A 19,406-nucleotide genomic window follows, 5' to 3' on the forward strand; every position below is an offset into this window, starting at 1 on the left:
GGACTTGGGCACAGTGGGCAGGCAGGTGACTTGAGGGGGCCCCATCTCAGGTGGCACATTCACTTGGCAGAAATGAGAATTTGATGTGAGTGGAAACGGACTTCATTCTGAGGAGGTTAACTGTGGGCCTAGGGAGTTTGTTTGACCAAACACGGTTGTCTGGTCAATGGCTCCCCTATCTGTGGCAGAGCCTCCTGAACAGGTGGTGTCTCAGAGTGGATCCCTCAGAGCTGAAGCCCCAAAAGTCTGCTCTCTGAGGTAGGGAATAGATGAGGTAAGGATGTACTTTGTCCACAGGACAGTTATGGAGTACCAGGACTGCAGTGAGGTACAAAGGCCTCTTCAAGGTTGACTTCATAAAGAGGCTTCGCGTCCCCAACTCACTGCTGAGACTCAGTGATTTCCCAAATGTGTGGAAGAGTGTGCACAGGGTGTAACTCACTAATGTGTCCTTGTGGGGTTACCGCCCCTTTCCTTCTTACAGGGGTCACGGAGAGTCAACATTACTGCCTTTGTATACATATATACTTCTGGGCCTTCTGGAATGTGCCCTGGCTGGTGACTGCTCCTCCCTCTCCTGGGCTTCTGGGAATCCACGTTCTCTTTCTAAAATAAACTATTTGTTATCTCCTCTTCCACTTACAAAACAAGTATGCTATGGATAAATGCTGGCTGAAAAGGCAACACGGCTTTTGACTAGAGCCCAAAGATGGCATGAGGTGGCCCCACTGGCTTAGATGGAATAAGCTCCCATTAATGGAAATAATCTTAGAATGCAAAGTACTTGCCTGGTCATCAGAACCAGAGTTCTGCTCTTACCTACACCACCCCAATCCTACCTACATTCCAAGACAAGGGGTCAACAGGCTTCACCGACTCATTCCATTATAAACAAATGGCTTTCACAGATGCCAAGACACTTCAGTGGGTAAGGGAACAGGCTTTTCAGTAAATGGTGCCATGGAAAGGAGGCAATCACATGGAAAAGAATAAAGCTGGATTGCTATCTCACACCACATGTAAGTAACCAGATGCATCTAAGACCTAAATAAGAGCTAACACTATAAAACTCTTAGAAGAAAATGTAGGTATAAACGGATCTTTGAGCTGGGTAAAATAATGAGTTAGGTAATTCTCAGATGTGACATCTAAACCATAAATAATCAATCAAAATAATATACTGGACTCCATCAAAATGAAAAACGTTTGTGTGAGGCAGACTTGCCAAGTAACTCAGGCTGACTCTTCTGCTTCAGTGCCCTGAATGATAGGACTATCAGTATGCACAGTCATGCCTGCATAAAATCAAACTCTTATGATTCATAACATATATCCATGGGGTGGTACATACCTGAGTTCTAAAACTTGGGAGGCTGATGCAAGAGGACTGAACTCAGAGATCACCCTGGGCTACACAGTAAATGAAACCCTGTCTCAAAACAACAACAACAACAACAACAACAACAACAACAACAACAACAACAAACACACACACAAACACACACTGCAAGAGAAGAAAGGGAGGGCTGGGACGTACAGCTCACTTGGCAGGCCACTTGCCTGTTTTATGCAAGAAGGACAGTAGAAATGACAAGACATCACACAAGGTTCACGAAAAGGTGGTCAGCACCACTGACCACCAGGGAAACCGGAAACAGCATAAAGATGCACTCTTCCTACTCACTAGAATGGCTACAATGTCAGAGAGAGAGAGAGAGAGAGAGAGAGAGAGAGAGAGAGCGCAAGTGCGAGTGTGTTGGCAAAGATTTGGGAAAACTAACTTTTTAAAAATTTATTTCTTGTAGACAGGATCCCAAACTTGCCGAGGCTGGCCTTGAACCTGAATCTCCTCCCTCTACCTCTCTCTCTCCCAACTAAGGAATTAGCTTGTATATATTAATAGTAGAAATATAAGATGGTGCTGCTGCTATAAGAAGCAGCTTGGTAGCTCCTCAGAAAATTACTCAGGGTTGCATGCAACTCTTTTCCAGGTCTACACCTATGAGAATCAAAACATGTCAGATAAAATTTGGACACGACTGTTCACAGCACTATTACCTGAACAGTCAGGAGCAAAGAGCAGTCCACTAATTGGAGAATGAACACACCATGGCAGATGCACCAAACGGGGTATTATTCAGACATGGTGCATGCTATAGCGTGGATGAGTCTGAAACTGTATCCAGAGCGAGAGACCAGCTACCAAAGGCCGTGCATTACATGGTTCTGTCTGTACAAAGTGTCCAGAACACACAAACACAGAGCAAATGGCAACGCACTGCCTTTTCCTTCCATGGCAATAAAGATGCCCTGGTAACTGTGCATTTTGGCTTGTGCCTGCAGTCCCAGCACTTAGGAAGTGGAGGCAGGAGGATAGTGATGAGTTTGACGTTAGTCTGGTCAGGGCTACACGGCAAAATCCTGCCTCAAAAATCTGCAAGGAAAACAAAGGTGAATTTTATGATGAGCTTGGGACCTCCTTGTCATAAACAAGACAGTGGGAGTCTGGAGAGACGGCTCGGCAGTTAAGAGCGCTGGTGGCTCTTGCTGAGGACCAGGGTTTGATTCCCATTACCCACATGGTTGCTCACAACTGTCTGTAACTCTAGACCTGTGGGGTATGGTGCCCTCTTCTGGCCTCTGCTGGCACTGCACAATGCAGTGCACACACATACAGGCAGGCAAAAACCTCACACACAGAAAATTAAAATGTAAAATAAAAATATAAATGGCAGATGTGGGGGAGAAGGAACCTTTATATAGTGTTAGTATAAAATTATGCAAATAAGTACAGGAGTTCCTCAAAAGACAAAATATAACAATTATATCCCACTGGGTATACCACTCCCCAGTAGATCTCAAGGACTCTTTGTGCAGCAGGTGGACAAGTCCCAGCACCAGCCAGTCACCAAGAAATGACTGGGTAAGGAATACATGGTAGACATGCAGCTGTAAACAGAGCAAAACTGCACCATTTACGGAAAAATGAATGGGATTGGAGACAATCGTGTTATGAGAACTACAACTTAGGAAGACGTGCATTGTATATTTTTTTCTCACAAATAGAAGGATCTAGGATGAGAAGACACTGAAAACAGAAAAGGGGAAACCACAGGGGTGCTGCATGGGAGGAGGAAGATGGCTGAGAAAAAGAGAAGAGGGACGTGATCCAAACACATAAGTATGTATGAAAATGCCAAAGTGAAATTATTAAAAATTCTAATTCTTGGGGCTGGAGAGATGGCTCAGTGTTTAAGAGCACTGGCTGCTCTTCCAGAGGTCCTGAGTTCAAATCCCAGCAACCACATGGTGGCTCACAACCATCTGATGCCTTCTTCTGGTGTGTCTGAAGTCAGCTAAAAAAATGTATTCATATAAATAAAAGTTAATAAAAAATTTAAAAAAAAATTCTAATTCTTGGGGTTGGGGATTTAGCTCAGTGGTAGAGCGCAAGGCCCTGGGTTCGGTCCTCAGCTCCGAAAAAAAAAAAAAAAAAAAGACAAAATAACAAAAAATCTAATTCTTTGTTATTCTTACTATAAGAGGAAGGGAATAAGTCAGAGGATAACTTATTAAACTGGAAATGGTGGTTCAAGGCCTTTTGATACCAATACTTGGTCGGCAGAGGCAGGTGGATCTCCGAGCTCAAGGCTAGCTTGGTCACAATGAGTTCCAAAGGCCTCCAACACTACAAAGTGAGATGCTGTCACAAGAAACAAAACTGGAAAGATCAAGATGCTTGGGATGGCTGCTCACGCCTGTACTTCTGCACTATCTTGGCAGGAGGGTCCTGAGCCTAACTGAACATCAGTGAGTTCATGGTGAGCCCAGGGGACCCTGCCTCAAAAATGAAAAGATTGGGCATAGGTATCTGTGAGTTCAAGGCTAACCTGGTCTACATAGTGAGTTTCAGGATAGTGATGGCTACAAAGAGAAGCTCTTTTCTCAAAAAAATTGAAAAAACAAAAAGGGGAAAAAAAAATCAAAGGAAGGCTAGGGATATATTTCAGTGGTAGAGTTTGCCTAGCATAAATGAGCTCTAGGTTCAACCCTCCATACTGTCTCTCTAACCCAAAAAGAACCAAAAAGCTAAAACAACAAAAATGTATGAATATGATTTCTAGGGAGTAGGAAACGCTGAGCTCCCTGCCTCCTCCCCTTTGTGGTGTGTGAGCAAGAGAAAAAGATCACGTATGCACCAGTACAAGGATGTGTGCAGGCCTAGGGCACCCTCATGGTCATTCCTCAAACATCGTACCTTGTGTTTTGAGACAGGGCTTCTCTCATCAGCCTGCAGCTAGCCTAGCAAGTTATGCTGGCTGGCCAGTGAGCCCCAGGGGTCCGCCTGTCTCTGCCTCTGGAGCCCTGGGATTACAGACAGGTGCCATCACTCCCAGATCTTTTCAACACGGGTTCTGAGGATCCAAGTCAGGTAACACAAGTGCTTTACCAACTAAGCTATCTCCCTAGTCTCCTGTCTGTTTACATGCATATACACATGTGTGCATGCATGCGTGTGTATGTGAGGTATGCAGAAATTTTCCCTGACCATGTAGACCTTCATGTTTGTGGAACACAGGTCTGTTTCACTGGCAGGCAAGAGCCACTGCAGAAAGCCCAGAGGTAAGCTCTAATGCTAAGACATCTGACAAATACTAACAAAGTTTTGCAGTGGAAAGACTGTAAAAGTCAGAGAGGATGGATGACACCAAGGAAACGGTGTCTTCCAGACACAGCTAGGTCAGGATGTACAGGGGGAAAGTTGGGAAAATCTGGGAGAAGCTGCAGGAGAGAAACCATGATCAGAATATACTGCATGAAAAAATTACTTTCAATGAAAAACATATCCTAAAAAGTTTTGCAGCTGTTTATGCAAAGACAGGTAGTGAGAGAAGTGATGTCGCTGGTCATGTATAGCAATTAATTACACAATCAAACCACTTCTCCAGCACTCCTGACATCCTCCCCCAAGGGGCTAAGTGCTTACATCCTGACCCCTCCTTTATGCTCTTTGCTTTAGTCTCATTCTCACATCAAGGTCAGGAAGGGTGAGCAGGCGGAAGGCTGCTAAGTGGACAGCCCTGGCAGTTCAGCTCTACAACCCTCCATAATTATAGTACAGACCCAAAGAACAGTCAGCCCACACAGCAAGCTGCAATTTACTTTTCATGAGACAGAACCCCTTACAGTTTGTGAGCAAGCTTCATCTGAAGTTATGTTTTGTGCTTTGTTCAATCTGCAGATGTTTTAAGAGTTGAAACATTAAGGCATTTATGCCTAGTTAACTTAAAATGTTACACACACACACACACACACACACACACACACACACACACACACACAGTATTATTAAAGAATAAACTCAACTGAAGCACTTCTGGGGATCTTTTATTATTAAAACACAGACTTAGAAATGTTGGTCTCTGCAGCTTCCAGGCTAAGGTCAAGCGCAGTGTGGAAGTGCTTTTCTGTAAACCAGCTTGGAAGGTCAAGAGTTCAGGACCAGCCTAGGCTACATGGCATGACTCCATCTTTAAAGAGGAAAATGCTGATCCAGGGGGTCAGCTCAGCAAGTAAAGGCATTTGCTGTGAGTCCTGAGGACCTGACTTTGATCCTGGGGAGAGAACCAATTCCTGAAAGTTGTCCTCTGACCTCTGACCTCCATGTGTGGATGTGGCATCCACAGAGGGTAACTTAAAGGCCCACCTCTGAGAACGGCAGCACTGCTTGTGCCGTGCATCTGTGTGCTCCAGGCTCCAGTTATTCACATTGGTGTCTGCTGCTTGTCTGCATCATCCTGACCCTCAACTATGAACTTCGCCACAAGAACCACGTCAGTGATTCCTAGACAGGGTGGACAGCCACTGATTCAAAGACTTTATGCTGGAATCTTCCAGTCATAAGACTCATGACAGATAAAGGCACATGACAGAGAGAAGGCCTAAGAGAGGTGGGCGGGCCTAAGTCATGCTGTATCACCCCACCCAGCACTTCAAAAGGCAGAGATGGTTCCCTGGGGTTATTCCCTGGTGAGCTCTATCTAAACTCATTTGACACCTGAAATTGTCATCTCTCAGACTCAGTGCTCCACCTCTGGGGCCTCCCATTCCCACAGGAGTGGCTCACTGTCAGGCCTAAGGAAACTCCAGTTCTCCAGGCTCCAAATGCTATCTGAGATGAACTTGAGCTGGACTACAGGAGGGCTCTGGTCGTCAGATAAAAGCCAGCGTTCCAGGAACTTGTGACAGGTTTCCATCTGTCATTTCCCTTACCTCTGGCAGAGGGGACAAATAGCTTTCCAACTGATATATGCCTGTAGTAGCACAAAGCACGTGCTGCCTCCAGGCTGTCTCAGTGTCACAAGTACCTGTCACACATTCCAAAGTCCACTAGCTTCCCCCTCCTCCCCTCCCTATCCCAGTCCTCCTCCCTTCCCCACCCCAGTCCTGCTCCCCTCTCAGATGCCTATTTGTCTCCTTGGTACCCCTGCCTGCCATGCTCACCATGCTCTGCCCCTGCTTACTCTCCCTTCTCTCACTGACAGCCCTGGCTAGGCCCAGTCTACTTCTTTCTCTCTGCTCAACTTGCAGACCGTGGAGGCACGCAGTCCTGGAAACTAGGTTTCTGTGAGTCCTGCCCACTGAGATTGACTCTATCCTATCGGCGGCAACCCGGAAGGACCTGGACCAAGGCTGTGGGATGTGTAGTGGTAGTGAAAAGACTTGACTTGAGCTGACGGAACACAGACTTAACTGAAGGAGGTTGACTCAACAACAAGTTACCAAATACCCACGACTTGACAACCCCTTCCGCTGGCATGACTGACTGAGACCGTGGGACATTCCTAGCAGAGTGTTCAGACACATTTGTGGAAGCTGCAGACCGGTTTTTCTTCATTCAGTTCTTGTGTTTCTGGGAGCTGAGTCATCTAAATGTCCACTGAGTAAAACAGTATACATCAGAAAAGGAAAGGCTCTGACACACCAGCTAGACAGAAATATACATGTACTACTTTTTGTAGAAAACGGAAAAAATAGGAAGAAAATTTAAACAGAAAATAAAGTAAAAACATACTGCTATTGATACATTTAGGAACTTGGAAACACATGTACTCAGGAAGTGGAGGCAGAAGGATCAAAGAATTCAAGGACAGCCTTGGCTCTAGAGCAAGTCTTTGGCCAGCATGAGCTACAGTATGAGACCCTGTCTTACGAAAATAATTAAATAAAAATTAAATAAAAACCAAAAAGCTCTGGGGTTTGGGGATGCAGTTCAGGGGTAGAGAGCGTGTCTAGCTCATGTACGACCCTGGTTTGATTCCCAGCACTTCTTGAGTATGGGGTGTGAAGGAGGATCTGCCAGGGCTGGCAGGGTAGCTCCAGGGCGGACAGCTTATCCAGTATTGGAGACAGGGCGGGAGCTCTGCCTCCTTCCCCTCAGGGTAAGCAGTTAAAGGAGTCTGTCCTGCACGACCCTCCACACTCACTAGTCTTCATGTGCTCAGGTTCTGTGTCTGCCCTGCCAGGTGCCCTGCACGGTCACAGCCGATGCACTCTACTACACGGTACTGGCTGGGGCTGTCCATGCACTCTGAGCTATCAGCTCCTTCCCTCTAGATGAAAAGACATTATTTTCTGAAGACCTCAAAAAGGCTAAATAAAGACTCAGCTTAACTCTGGGTACTAGAACTATTCTCCAGTGGGGAGTGGTGGCTCACACCTCTAATGCCAGCACTTAGGAGAATCAGATGAGTCCTGGGCTAGCCTGGGCTACAGAGGAAAGCCATTAAAAAAAAAAAAAAAAAAAACCCAAAGCTATCCATTCTCCTTACTGTGCTATTTCTTCAGTTACACCGAGAGCCATGTTTCCTGCACCTTCTTTATATCCACCGTTCGGTGACAGTCATGTACAGGAAAGCAGAGTAAGGGTGAGGGAGGTACTCACTCTTGCAGAGACCTGTCAGAGTCATCAGCATTTGCTGTGCCCAGATCTGAGTCGTAGGACATGGGTTCCTCAGAGTGGTCTGGACTCTTGGGACCATTCTCTTGGAGCAGGCAGCTGTCAGAATTTAGGCTGCAGGATAGCTGGGATGAGCTGGCTGTGTCCAGGCTGAGGGAAGAGGCGGTGAGCTTCCTGTCCCTGCGGATCTTATGGCCTGAGTGTTGGACTTCGATGTCCTCAGAGCCTGAGGAATGGGAAATGGAATCCAGAGACTCCTTCCGTTGCAGTTCTGCACCAGAGACAGTGAGAGGGTCCAGTTCAGAGAGGGGGCAAAGCCCAGAGAGAGACAGTGGGGTGAGTGTCCATTCATTTAAGATGGCTGACTTGTAGGAGAGTTCAAAAGACAAGGATGTTAGTCCTTGGAGGAAGCTCAGGAGGAACTCGGCTTCCTCAGCATCTCGAAGCAGGGCCGTGGGCTGATAGTACTCGCACAACCGTGCAGGTTCCTGCAGGAGCAACTTCAGGTAGCACTCCATCAGCCCATCATTGAGGGCCAACCGCAGCCAGGCCCGGCAGCGGCCTACGTCTGTATTGATGAAGACCAGGTGCTCCAAGTCTGAGATAATGTGTCTGGAGGGGGACAGAGCAGATGTGTTTCAAGAAACTACCTCAAGTCTCAGAGACACGGTTCAGGCTACTTCTTAGCAAGAAACAGTGATAAAGTATTGCAAACAGGATCATATTTAAGCATAAAACATCCTGGGGCAATGCTATCTGGGGAATATAGGAAAGCTGAACTGTTCAACCAAAGCTACCAGATGTCATTTACTAACCCAAGACATATTTGCTGAGTCCAACCCCAATTCCTAGGGAATAATGAGCCTTGTGCAGACTAGGCAAGCATTCGACGACTGAGATATGCTCAGTCACAAGCAACTGGCACTGCAGGGAATACTTAAACCCTAGGTGTACAAACTCAGTTCCCAAAGCTTCGGTCTGATATAAACCCCTCCTCTGACAGAGGAGGGGTGGGGCAGAAGTACACCCACAGTCCTCTGGACTCAGTGGCTGAGCTCCATTTAACTTCAGCACGGTACATGTTGACTGGCTAATTGAGCCAAGGAAACACTGAACGAGACACAGAGACAACTAGAAAGTCATTCTCTGGGACTGGAGCAGTTGCTCAGTGGTTAAGAGCACCTGCTGCACTTCCAGAGGATCTGAGTTCAAGTCCCTGCACATTATGTTGAATGTCTCACAAGTATTCAAAACTCCAGCTCCAGAGGATCTCATTACCCATTCTGGACTCCATGGGCACCCGCATGCACGTAGCATACACACAGACACACCCACCACACAAACTTAAAAAAAAAAAACCTAAAAACTAAAAAGAAAGAAAATCACTGTTTTCAGAAGAGAGCTAAAAACCAAGACAGGGCAGTGGCAGCAGGTACAGGAAGGCAAATCAGAGACAGACAAGGCATCTTCAGGCTAAGAGTGGCATTTAATACTTTATGGAGGCAGCGCTAGCTAACAGCATAGAGCCTAAGCAGCCAAGGACAAGGTTAAAGACTGGGCCTTGGGGTAAATATTGAGAAATATATCTGGCCTCTTGGCTAAATGCCACACATAACTCATCATGAACATAAAGTTTAGAGCACAGGAGCTGGAGAGATGGCTCACTGTTAAAAGCACTGGCTGCTTTTGAGAGGACCCAGGCTCGATTTCCAGTACCCACATGGGGGCTCAGTCATCTGTAGCTCCAGTTCCCAGGGACCTTTTGGCTTGTGTGCCCTGCACCGACACAGACATGGTGCACAGACATTAGTGTAGGCACATATAAAAAGTTTTAAAAATTATTTTAAGTTTAGAAGACAGACTCGAATATTCAAAGGCAAGCCAGCAAAATGTCCTGTGAAAAGGAGCAGAGACTACTTTAGTGTTCTTAGGCCACACCACTCAGTACTAAGTACATGACTCAGCCTAGCTGAGTCAAAAGGTCATTAGTGCTGGGGTGAGGAGTAGCCAGAGACTCTTAAACAAGTGAAGTGTCTCAAGGTCTGGAGACAAGCCTTCCTTAAGTCTTCTCCAGCCCTACAATCATTGCATAACGACCACACGAAAGCACTGTTTTCTGGCTTTGCCACCCTTAAGAGGAGTCAAATGCCCCCACTCTGAAGCTCTTCCCTGATGTGTCTCACTTGTGGGTGACAGCTTTCAGAAGGGGCCAGAAGACAGGCTGAGGCAGAGGCTTCTGATGAGTGTGCTTCTTCCTTTTGCCGCCAGCCTCAGCACGGATGTACTTGGCATGCAAGCCATGGATGAACACGGCCTCCAGGGCACTGCACATGGTGTTAGCATCTCCATCTTCACTGGTGACCACTGTGTCCAGAGACACATGCTGTTTCTGCAGGGCCTTCACAGATCCCACTAGCTTCTTCTTGATGACCTAAGTTGTGTCAAACACAAGGGCAGACTTCAGAGGCAAATCCTACATTGAGTCCCTGGCCTGTTCTTCAATGTGTGCAAGCACGCACACGCATACACGCACACACACTAACCTAGACTCCTTCTGCAAAGTGTACTACTGTGGTGAGTGAAGATCCAGCACAGAGAAGAAATGGTTTCTACATCATTCTTTAAAGAAAAAGTTTTATTTTTTTTATTTTTTTTTTTTTCCGGAGCTGGGGACCGAACCCAGGGCCTTGCACTTCTTAGGTAAGCGCTCTACCACTGAGCTAAATCCCCAGCCCTAAAGAAAAAGTTTTAATTAGATTTATTAATATACGTATAAGGATTATCTTACATGTGTGTCTGTATATCACATGTGTGCCTACTGTCTGAGGTTAGAAGATGGGATCAAATTCCCTAAAACCAGAGTTACAGATGGACCACACAACAAGTAGATGCTGGGAATCAAACCCAGGTCCCCTGCAAGAGCAGCAAGTGCTTTTAACCATTGAAGAATCTCTCCAGCTCCATCTTTTGTTTTTTAAACTATCAGTCTTGTATTTAAATCCCACTATTGCAGCGGGGGAGGGGGGGAAATGTGCAGAGATAATCTCATGAGGCAGAGAGGATTTATTTAGAGCAATAACAAAGAAAGGACCAGCAAGTGTGGCTCAGGAGAGTATGCTTGACAGGCACAGCCCTCGGTTAGACCCCCAACACTGTGGGGGGAAAAGGTCAAGATCACAGAAGTATAACTGCATTAGCTAAGAGCCCAGGCCTAGAGCAGAGCCTTAAAGTCGGTCCCAGCTCTGTTTGCAGACACTTCACTTACCTTCTCTGAGCCTCAATTCCCTAAAAGTTAAATGGCAAAGGTATTTCTCTATTTCGAGATCTACTTGTAGACCAGGCTAGCCTTGAATTCAGAGATCTATCTGATCCACCATGCACAACAGGGCCATTGCTTGAGGACAGAAGTTTATTTCTCACTCCTCCTTGTGTCTCTAACACTTGCCACTGTCTGGTACAATAAGCATATATAAGACAGGCAATTCCAAGTGTACACCAATTGTTGGTGGAAAAATTATACAACTGTAATTACGAAGGGGTTGGGGATTTAGCTCAGTGGTAGAGCGCTTGCCTAGAGAGCGCAAGGCCCTGGGTTCGGTCCCAGCTCCGGAAAAAAAAAAAAAAAGAATGTACAACTGTAATTACGAGTGTATCAAATCATTGTTAGTGTTTGGCAAAGAACTAGACAGAACTTCAGAAAAACCAGTTTGAAGCAAGTGTTAAATTATAAATACTGGGGTTGGGGATTTAGCTCAGTGGTAGAGCGCTTGCCTAGGAAGCGCAAGGCCCTGGGTTCAATCCCCAGCTCCGAAAAAAAAACCAAAAAAAAAAAAAAAATATATATATATATATATATATAAATACTTCACTTTTATTCTGACTTAATCTGAACAGAAAGTGTTGTTTGGAAAGTTGAATTTAAAAAATTAATTAACAAGTTATAATTCATATTAACTTTTCTGATTTTAAACTATAAACTTCTGGGTTTGTTTTGCTGTTTTTGATCCTCACCAGAAGCAACCACATTCTTGAATTTTGGTAACTTTTACTTTCACAAATGATAGTAGTAGTAGTAGTAGTAGTAATTAATAATATTAATAATAATAATTTTTTAATCTATTAACACTGGTGACACATTCCTTTAATCTCTGTACTCAGGATGCAGAAGCAAACAGACCTCTGTAAGCTTGAGGCTAACCTAGTCTACGTAAGGAGTCCTTGAGGCTAACCTAGTCTACATAAGGAGTCCCAGACCAGCCATGGCTACATTGTAAGACCCTGTCTCAATCAAACAAATGAACAAACGAACGAACAAACAAACAAACAAACAGATTCCTTTACAATGGCTGCTGAGAGGAGAATCAGTCTTCTACAGGGATGAGCACTAATGGGCTGTCCAGTCCCATATGCAGAAGAGCATTACCAGTGGCTTAGTAGAGTATATGCACAGGTGTGTCTGTGTTCGTGTAAGGGTAACAATAACAATGGTAGGAGAAGAGACTGTGCACTTGGAAGTGAGTGGGGGAGTCACAGGAGGAGCTGCAGGTAGGAGGGATAGAAATGACATAGTACTCACATATGAAATTCTCAAAAAGAAAAACTGAAAAAGACTTGCTTACTGGGCCTGGAGAGATGGCTCAGCTTAGGAGCACTGGCTGCTCTTGTAGAGGACGAGGTTCGGTGCCGACCATGCACATGGCCTCTCCTGTCTGTAACTAAAGTACAGAAATCTGATGCTGTCTTTGGCCTCCACAGGCACTGTGCGCATGTGGTGCATTTACACTTTTGGGCAAAATGTTCATATAAAACAAAAATAAAACCTCTAAAAGTTTACTTATTTTTAGTTTGTATGTATATTTTGCCTGCATGTAAGTGCATCGTGTGTGTTCGGTACTCATGGGGACCAGAAGAGGGTGGTGGATCCCGCTGGAACTGGACTTACAGGCAGTAGTGAACGAACACTGGGTTACCAGGAATTGAATCAGGGTCTTCTCAGGAGTGAGGCCAGGAGTGGTGGGCACGCCATTAATCCCAGCACCTGAGAGGCAGAGGCAGGTGGATCTTTGAGTTTGAGGTCAGCCTGGTGCACTAATGAGTCCAGGACAGCCAGGGCTACATCGAGAGACCATTTCAAACAAAACAAAACAAACAAACAAACAAAAAATGGTAGCAAGTGCGTTTTGCTTAATTCTCAGCCAATCTCTCCAACATCATTTTATTTTTTAATAATACTTTTAATCATAGATATATTCCTAAACAAACAATACCAAAAGCCCACGGGTTTTATTGTATTTACTCTGTTTATAGTTAATTAAACTTCTTGGTCTGAAAATTTAGTCAATAAAATATAGAAGGTTTTGGAAAAGGAAGTTCAGTGGTTTTTAGCATATTCAGAGAATTGTGCAACCTTTGCCATCAGCTAATGTTAGAGCATTTCAACACCACTGAGAGAAACAGTGTGTTAGTGGCAGGGTTGGGGGTGGCTGCAAGATAATTTTACTTTCTGACTCTACAGATTTATCTCTTCGGGCCATTTCTGAGAAATGGAAGCATACAGCATGTGTCTTTGAGTGTGGTTCCTGTGACTTGGCAAGGGTTCAAGGGCTGTGTGTGCTACAGCACATCATCAGAATTTAGTTTCTTCTTGCTTGCTGTCAGGCATATGCTACTGCATGGCATCCCAACCTTTATCTGGCTATTCACGACAAAACGAATGCCTGGCTTGGTGGCACTTTGTGATTACAGTGTCGCTGGAGTGTTTTTATCCCATCGTTACGCAGACATACTTTGAGGTCTAGAACCGATGAGCTCGCATGTGACAGGCTTGCACTCTTGACTGCTAAAAGCTGAGGACCTACTTCAGTGTGAGTTGGAAGCTGTCTTCAGAGTTAAGTTTGAGGCCAGTTTTACACAGTAAAACCTGCCTTCAAATCCAAAGAATTGTTAGATCACATAAAAGCTATGATCCCCATGCCAGGCTGGGGATGTGGTTCAGGGGTAGAGAGCTGCCTAGATTTTTGGGATCCTGTATTTCACCCCCAACACCAGAAAGAAAAGGAATAAAGAAACAACCTCAAAAGCCTTTTTGTGTTTTTTAGGAACCAGCTGTTGCTAAAGTAGCCATGATTTTTCCATTCTCAGAGATCAGGGGAGAGGTCCAACTTTTCCAAGTTTTTGTCAACACTTGCTATTATTGTCTTTCTGATTGCAGCCACCTTAATGGAGTGAAGCAGCACCCTACCATGGCGTTCTCTTACATCTCCCTGTGTAATTAATTTAAAAGTAATTAATAGTAATAAAAAGTACCATTTTGTGTACTTATTGGTCATTTGTATATCTTCCTTGGAGAAATCCTTTTCCACTGTATAACTTGTTTTTAATGTGTGCTGTGTGGGCTTTTGTGTGTCAGTGCATGTGCAGATCAGCACATATATGTGGGCTGAGTGTCTTAATCACTCTACACATTAGTCTTTTTTGTTATTATTCTGGTTTCTCTCTGTAGCTCTGGCTGTCCTAAAACTCACTCTGTAGATCAGGCTGGCCTGGAACTTAGAGATAGACCAGCCTCTCACTTCCAAATGCTGGGATTAAAGTGTGCACCACCATGCCCAGTACACACACTACTCTGATAGGCAAGGTCTCTTTCTGAACCTGTGCTCACCAATTCATGGGCTACCTGGGGATTTCTCAGAAATGTGCCTTCCCTCTCCCTAACTGGGGTTATAAAGATTGCCACAAGGGTTCTGGAGATCCAAACACAGGGCTTCATACCAGCACACACCATAGACAGCCATTTCCCAGTGCCCAGATTCTCTCTTAAAGGCTGAAATAGTTATATATTTTGGATACCAGACCTTTTCCAGAGATAATATCTTCTCTTTTTCTGTGTACAATATCTTTTCATCTCTCCTTTAATACTTTATGAATAGTGTCCTCTGAAGCAAAGATTTTGATCTTGGGATTGAATTTTAAATGTTACTTAAAATATATTATATATTATATATTATATAAAAGGCTCAAACTACTTCCAACTGAGTGCCTACCAGATGCTGTGTCAGGGAATGCAGGGATAACTAGGCGTACACCTCAGGGGAGGTCTGTGCACCTCTTGCTCTGCTCCAGAGGCCCAGGGAGCCTTCGAAGGCCTAGCTGGAAGCCAGCAGGGAAACAGGTAGAGCTGACCCTCTAGTGGCCAGGAGAGGGAAGGCAGCTCTCTGAGGGCTGCAGCTCCTCCTTGCAGGAGGTTTTGGTAACCGGGGAACAGGATTCTCCAAAGAAGCCACCACAGGATTCCACTGAGTCAAAAAGCTACCTGACCTCCTTCCTTTCCGAGACACAGATAATCAGTCCAGAGTACTGAGGCAAATCCAGGGCCAAGCACAGAAAAAAAAATCGCTACGAAAAGTTGTTGGAGAGGTTCTGATAAACTGACCACAAATATGTTTGTTTGCCGTTTTCCTGGAAAGTAGTACATGACAAATGCATAGACGCTGCCAACTTAACCCCACTATTGAAACTAGTGAGATCAACTTCGTCAGACAAAACTCAGGGCCTGAACAAACTAAAGTACACACAAGCATGAGAACCTGGGTTGGGATCTCCAGCACCCATAAGAAACTGGGCATGGCAACATCTGCGCTTTCAGCACTGGGGAGAAGGAGAGAGGAGAACTCCAAGGATGGGTGATTAGCAGGAGGGCTCAGTGGGTAAAGGTACTTGCTTCCAAGTCCACGAACCCACATGATGCATGATGAAATGAGAAAACAGACTCCCATAGGTTTTCCTGACTGCCACACACGCTATAGGGGGTATGTGTATGCACATGCGTGCACGCACACGAGCACGCACACACACGAGAGAGAGAGAGAGAGAGAGAGAGAGAGAGAGAGAGATATCTATTAGGATCTCTTGGAAGCCAGACTTTGTTGTCAATGTTTCTCCACCTGAAGCCTCTCTCTACGTAGTGTTCATTTATTTCAAGGACAGAAGATGAAAGCTGGGCACAGTGATTCGGGCCAGCAATCCTAGCACCTTGAAGGTCAAGGCAGGAAAATCAGGAGTTTATCCTTTGGTATGAGTGAGTTTGAGGCCCATTTAGGCTACCCCATGAGACCCTATCTAAAAGGAAAAAAAAATTTTTTTTTTTTGTTGTTCTTTTTTTCGGAGCTGGGGACCGAACCCAGGGCCTTGCGCTTCCTAGGCAAGTGCTCTACCACTGAGCTAAATCCCCAACCCCAAAAAAAATTTTTTTAAGAGAAAAGCTGATGAGGGAGCTGGAGAGATGGCTCAGTTGTTAAATGCACTGACTGCTCTTCCAGAGGTCCTGAGTTCAATTCCCAGCAACCACATGGTGGCTCACAGCCATCTGTAATGAGATCTGATGCCCTCTCCTGGTGTCTGAAGAGTACAGTGTACTCATGTACATAAACTAAATAAATCTTTGAGTGTTGATGAAATGGTGGCCCTGTGCAGTCCCTCCCTCTCTTGATCCTAATTTTTCCACCTACCTGGATGGCAGCCCGAGGGTCCAGGCCATTCTCCACTGAGAGCATTTCCACTCGGGCAGCAGTTCTCAAGGAGACTCACATGACACCTGAAGGAACAGAAGGAGGAGGCTAGACGAGCATGTACAGAACTTACCCCTATAACCGCAGGCCCCACCCAGCAGGCAGCAGGAGGTCAGGCCCTGTCCAACAAATTGCAAATGAATTGCCTTTGAACAAAGCACAGGAAAAACTGACACTGGATTTTAAGGAAGGAAACAGAAGTTCAGTCTTTGGGAGGGGCAAAACCCTGTGCACCAAGAAGGGGAGCGGAGAGCGCTTCCCACCAAAATCTATGCAGAAAGCCAGGGCCTATGGGACAGAGATTTGCAAAGCTTTCTCAACAATGGGTTGAAATTCCTATCAGGTGCCACAACTAAATGTGGTAATTGCAAAAAAAGAAAAAAAAATCAACAGAAACAGGTTCCTGAATGCACAACAACTGAACATTAATTCAAAATCAAAGTCTGATGAATCTGAGGTATTTCTGGCAGAGCGCACCTGTGGCATCACGTGACTTCCACAGCTGCTCTGGTTCTGAATATGCAACACGTGTATATGCATAAGACAGGAAGTCACAATGCATCATCATACATCATCAACGAACACTGTCTGATAAACCTCAGCTTGGATGTGAGCCAATTTTTCCCCTTTAGACAGGGTCTCTCCATATAGTCCTGGCTGTCCTGGAATTCTATGTAGACCAGGTTGGCCTCAAACTTATGGAGATCTGCTTTTATCTCTGCCTCCTGGGCCTGATAATAAAGGTGTGGGCCACCATGCCCAGCTCTCAGTTCACATTTGAGAAAACTTGCAGTCTTGCTGTGTTTACTATACAAAATTCTTCTATAGAAGCATAATGGCTTAATTATAAAAGCAAAGGCTCTTAGTGTTTCCTCAGCACGTATCAAATTAGTACGCCTTGAATTTGATAGATAAGCACAGCTTTCTTATCAGTATGAAAATTCTTCAATAAAGAGTAAAACTGTACGTTTTAACCAAAGAATTGTTTTAAAATAGATTTATTTATGGTTTATTCTTATTAAATGTTTGATTTGCCTACCTTATACATCTACCTATTGGGTCATGTAAAACTTCTCAGACAGAAGGGTTGAGTGTGAAAACCTCAGAAGGCTTGCGGCTAGGGCATGAAGGAGGGGCTTTCACTGAAGCCAAGAATGGGTTGAGACCAGGTGCTGGGCCTCACAGTTCACACTCCAGGCCCCGGTCTTGTACAGGACCCAGCTGCTGCCCCAGGCCAGGGTTTGAAGCACAGCTGCAGCAGCTTCAGGAGACGGCTTTCTCTCCATCCTTCTGCTTCTGCACCGGCTCCAAAGCTTTAGGTTGAGTGCCACAGATATTCGTCTAAATGACCAACATGGGTTCTGACATCACAATCTGCTGCTAGTAGGAGCATGGGAGCATAGGATTTTATTTCTCAAGTGTGAAGTGTGAACATGATGTGTTCAGGGTAGAAAAGCTATCTGCAATTCCCATGGATGTAGCCACAAATATAAAAATGAAGAATACCACTGCCCATGTTGTAGCTATGTATCCACAGTTCAAGATTTCGAAGAGCAGGTGCCTTCTTCCCTTGGCCCAAGCTGGAGCATTCAGGCTAGGCAGGCACATTCGCAGCCAGACAAAGCTAGGGAAAGAGACTACAGAGCCAACATTCAGGTCGTCTCACTCAATTACTGAACAAGGAAGTTCGCATAACCAAGGGATGCTACACAGACTGCCTTGTTTACACTTCCCCTGTGATCACCCTACATCCGAAAGCCATTTCATTATTTCTACCTGATAGAGGAAGGAGGAAGAGGAAGCTGAGGCAGGTCTAGGAACAAATTTACACAATAGTGGCTTGGCTCCACCGCTCGGAACAAGCTAGACTTTGAGGGGGGCTGGGAAGAGGCACGCACTTCAGCTGCAGTCCCGAGGAACAATAAGGCCAGTCTAGCAGGCAAGGTTTATAGCACAGAAGTGGAGTGTGAGACCTGGGAAGGGAAGAAACAGGATGATCCTCAATGATGGGACCAAGCCAGTTGCTGGTTTCTTAGACAGTGGTAATAAAAAAGTCACAGAGTGGACATCTTAAGACAGGCTTTGTACAGGGAGGCAAGTGTGTGGAAAAGAAGCATGGCCCTCATAGAGACAGGCTGCCAGGAGGAGCCCTTAGCTCTGACTACAAAACTCTGGCTTCGGGCTGGGGATTTAGCTCAGCGGTAGAGCGCTTGCCTAGGAAGCGCAAGGCCCTGGGTTCGGTCCCCAGCTCCGAAAAAAAGAACCAAAAAAAAAAAAAAAAAAAAACCTCTGGCTTCACTATTCCAAATTCTGCTCTATATCCCAGGAATTTTCAAGGCCTCAGGAGGCCAGCCCATATTCCGATTTCCAAGATGGTAGAAGAGGAGCTATCTGCTATAGTCAGTCACTCCTCACAAAATGCCTGTCCCGGAAGCTGAATTCCTCCCTCATGACCCTTGTGCAGTCCAGCAAGCAAGATCTAGCTGCTTGGGCTCCAGGCCCTTGGCTTCCAAGTCCCCACAGTTCCAGGGCCCCAGCCTCTCTCAGCCTCAGGCTGCTGCTCAGACGGAATTCCTCACACTCCAGTTGCTCTTCTCTCAGCTAGTGAACAGGACCCTGGGGCTTAGACCTCAACATATAAATAACTGCCTATGTCAATTAAAGCTCCTGGGACTAATTAGCTGAAAGCAATAGAGTACTCAAGAGGGGCACAGTTAATGGTTAAAGCCAAGTAATTACTTTTAAAAACAAACAAGCAAACAAACAAATACCACCCAGGGCCATGTAATCCCAGCATTTGGAAGTACAGCCAAAAGGGTGGGTTTAGTATCACCCTCAGCTACATGACAACCTGCCTCAAAACAAACACACAAACAAAC

The 19,406-nt window shown here is 45.3% G+C and overlaps 1 protein-coding gene across 5 annotated transcripts in view; it reads right to left on the reverse strand.

Moving 5' to 3' along the window:
• The window catches only part of Plekhm1 (pleckstrin homology and RUN domain containing M1), a 61,872-nt gene that overhangs the window by 23,335 nt on the left and 19,131 nt on the right, over nucleotides 1–19,406 (reverse strand). For 2 of the 5 annotated variants that reach the window (XM_039086121.2, NM_001009677.2), the window contains 3 exons: nucleotides 16,468–16,553; nucleotides 10,144–10,391; nucleotides 7,946–8,572 (listed from right to left, as the gene is read on the reverse strand). In XM_039086121.2, coding sequence (XP_038942049.1) covers nucleotides 7,946–8,572; nucleotides 10,144–10,391; nucleotides 16,468–16,512 — 920 coding nt within the window. In that variant the 5' untranslated portion in view covers nucleotides 16,513–16,553. Of the gene's footprint in view, nucleotides 1–7,945; nucleotides 8,573–10,143; nucleotides 10,392–12,579; nucleotides 12,676–12,902; nucleotides 12,999–16,467; nucleotides 16,554–19,406 lie in introns of those variants that run through there. The other 3 variants (XM_006247527.4, XM_063269179.1, XM_008768292.3) reach the window with 3 other exon arrangements.

The sequence above is a fragment of the Rattus norvegicus genome, chromosome 10 (genome assembly GCF_036323735.1).
Source record: "Rattus norvegicus strain BN/NHsdMcwi chromosome 10, GRCr8, whole genome shotgun sequence".
In the NCBI taxonomy this organism is placed as follows: Eukaryota; Metazoa; Chordata; class Mammalia; order Rodentia; family Muridae; genus Rattus; species Rattus norvegicus.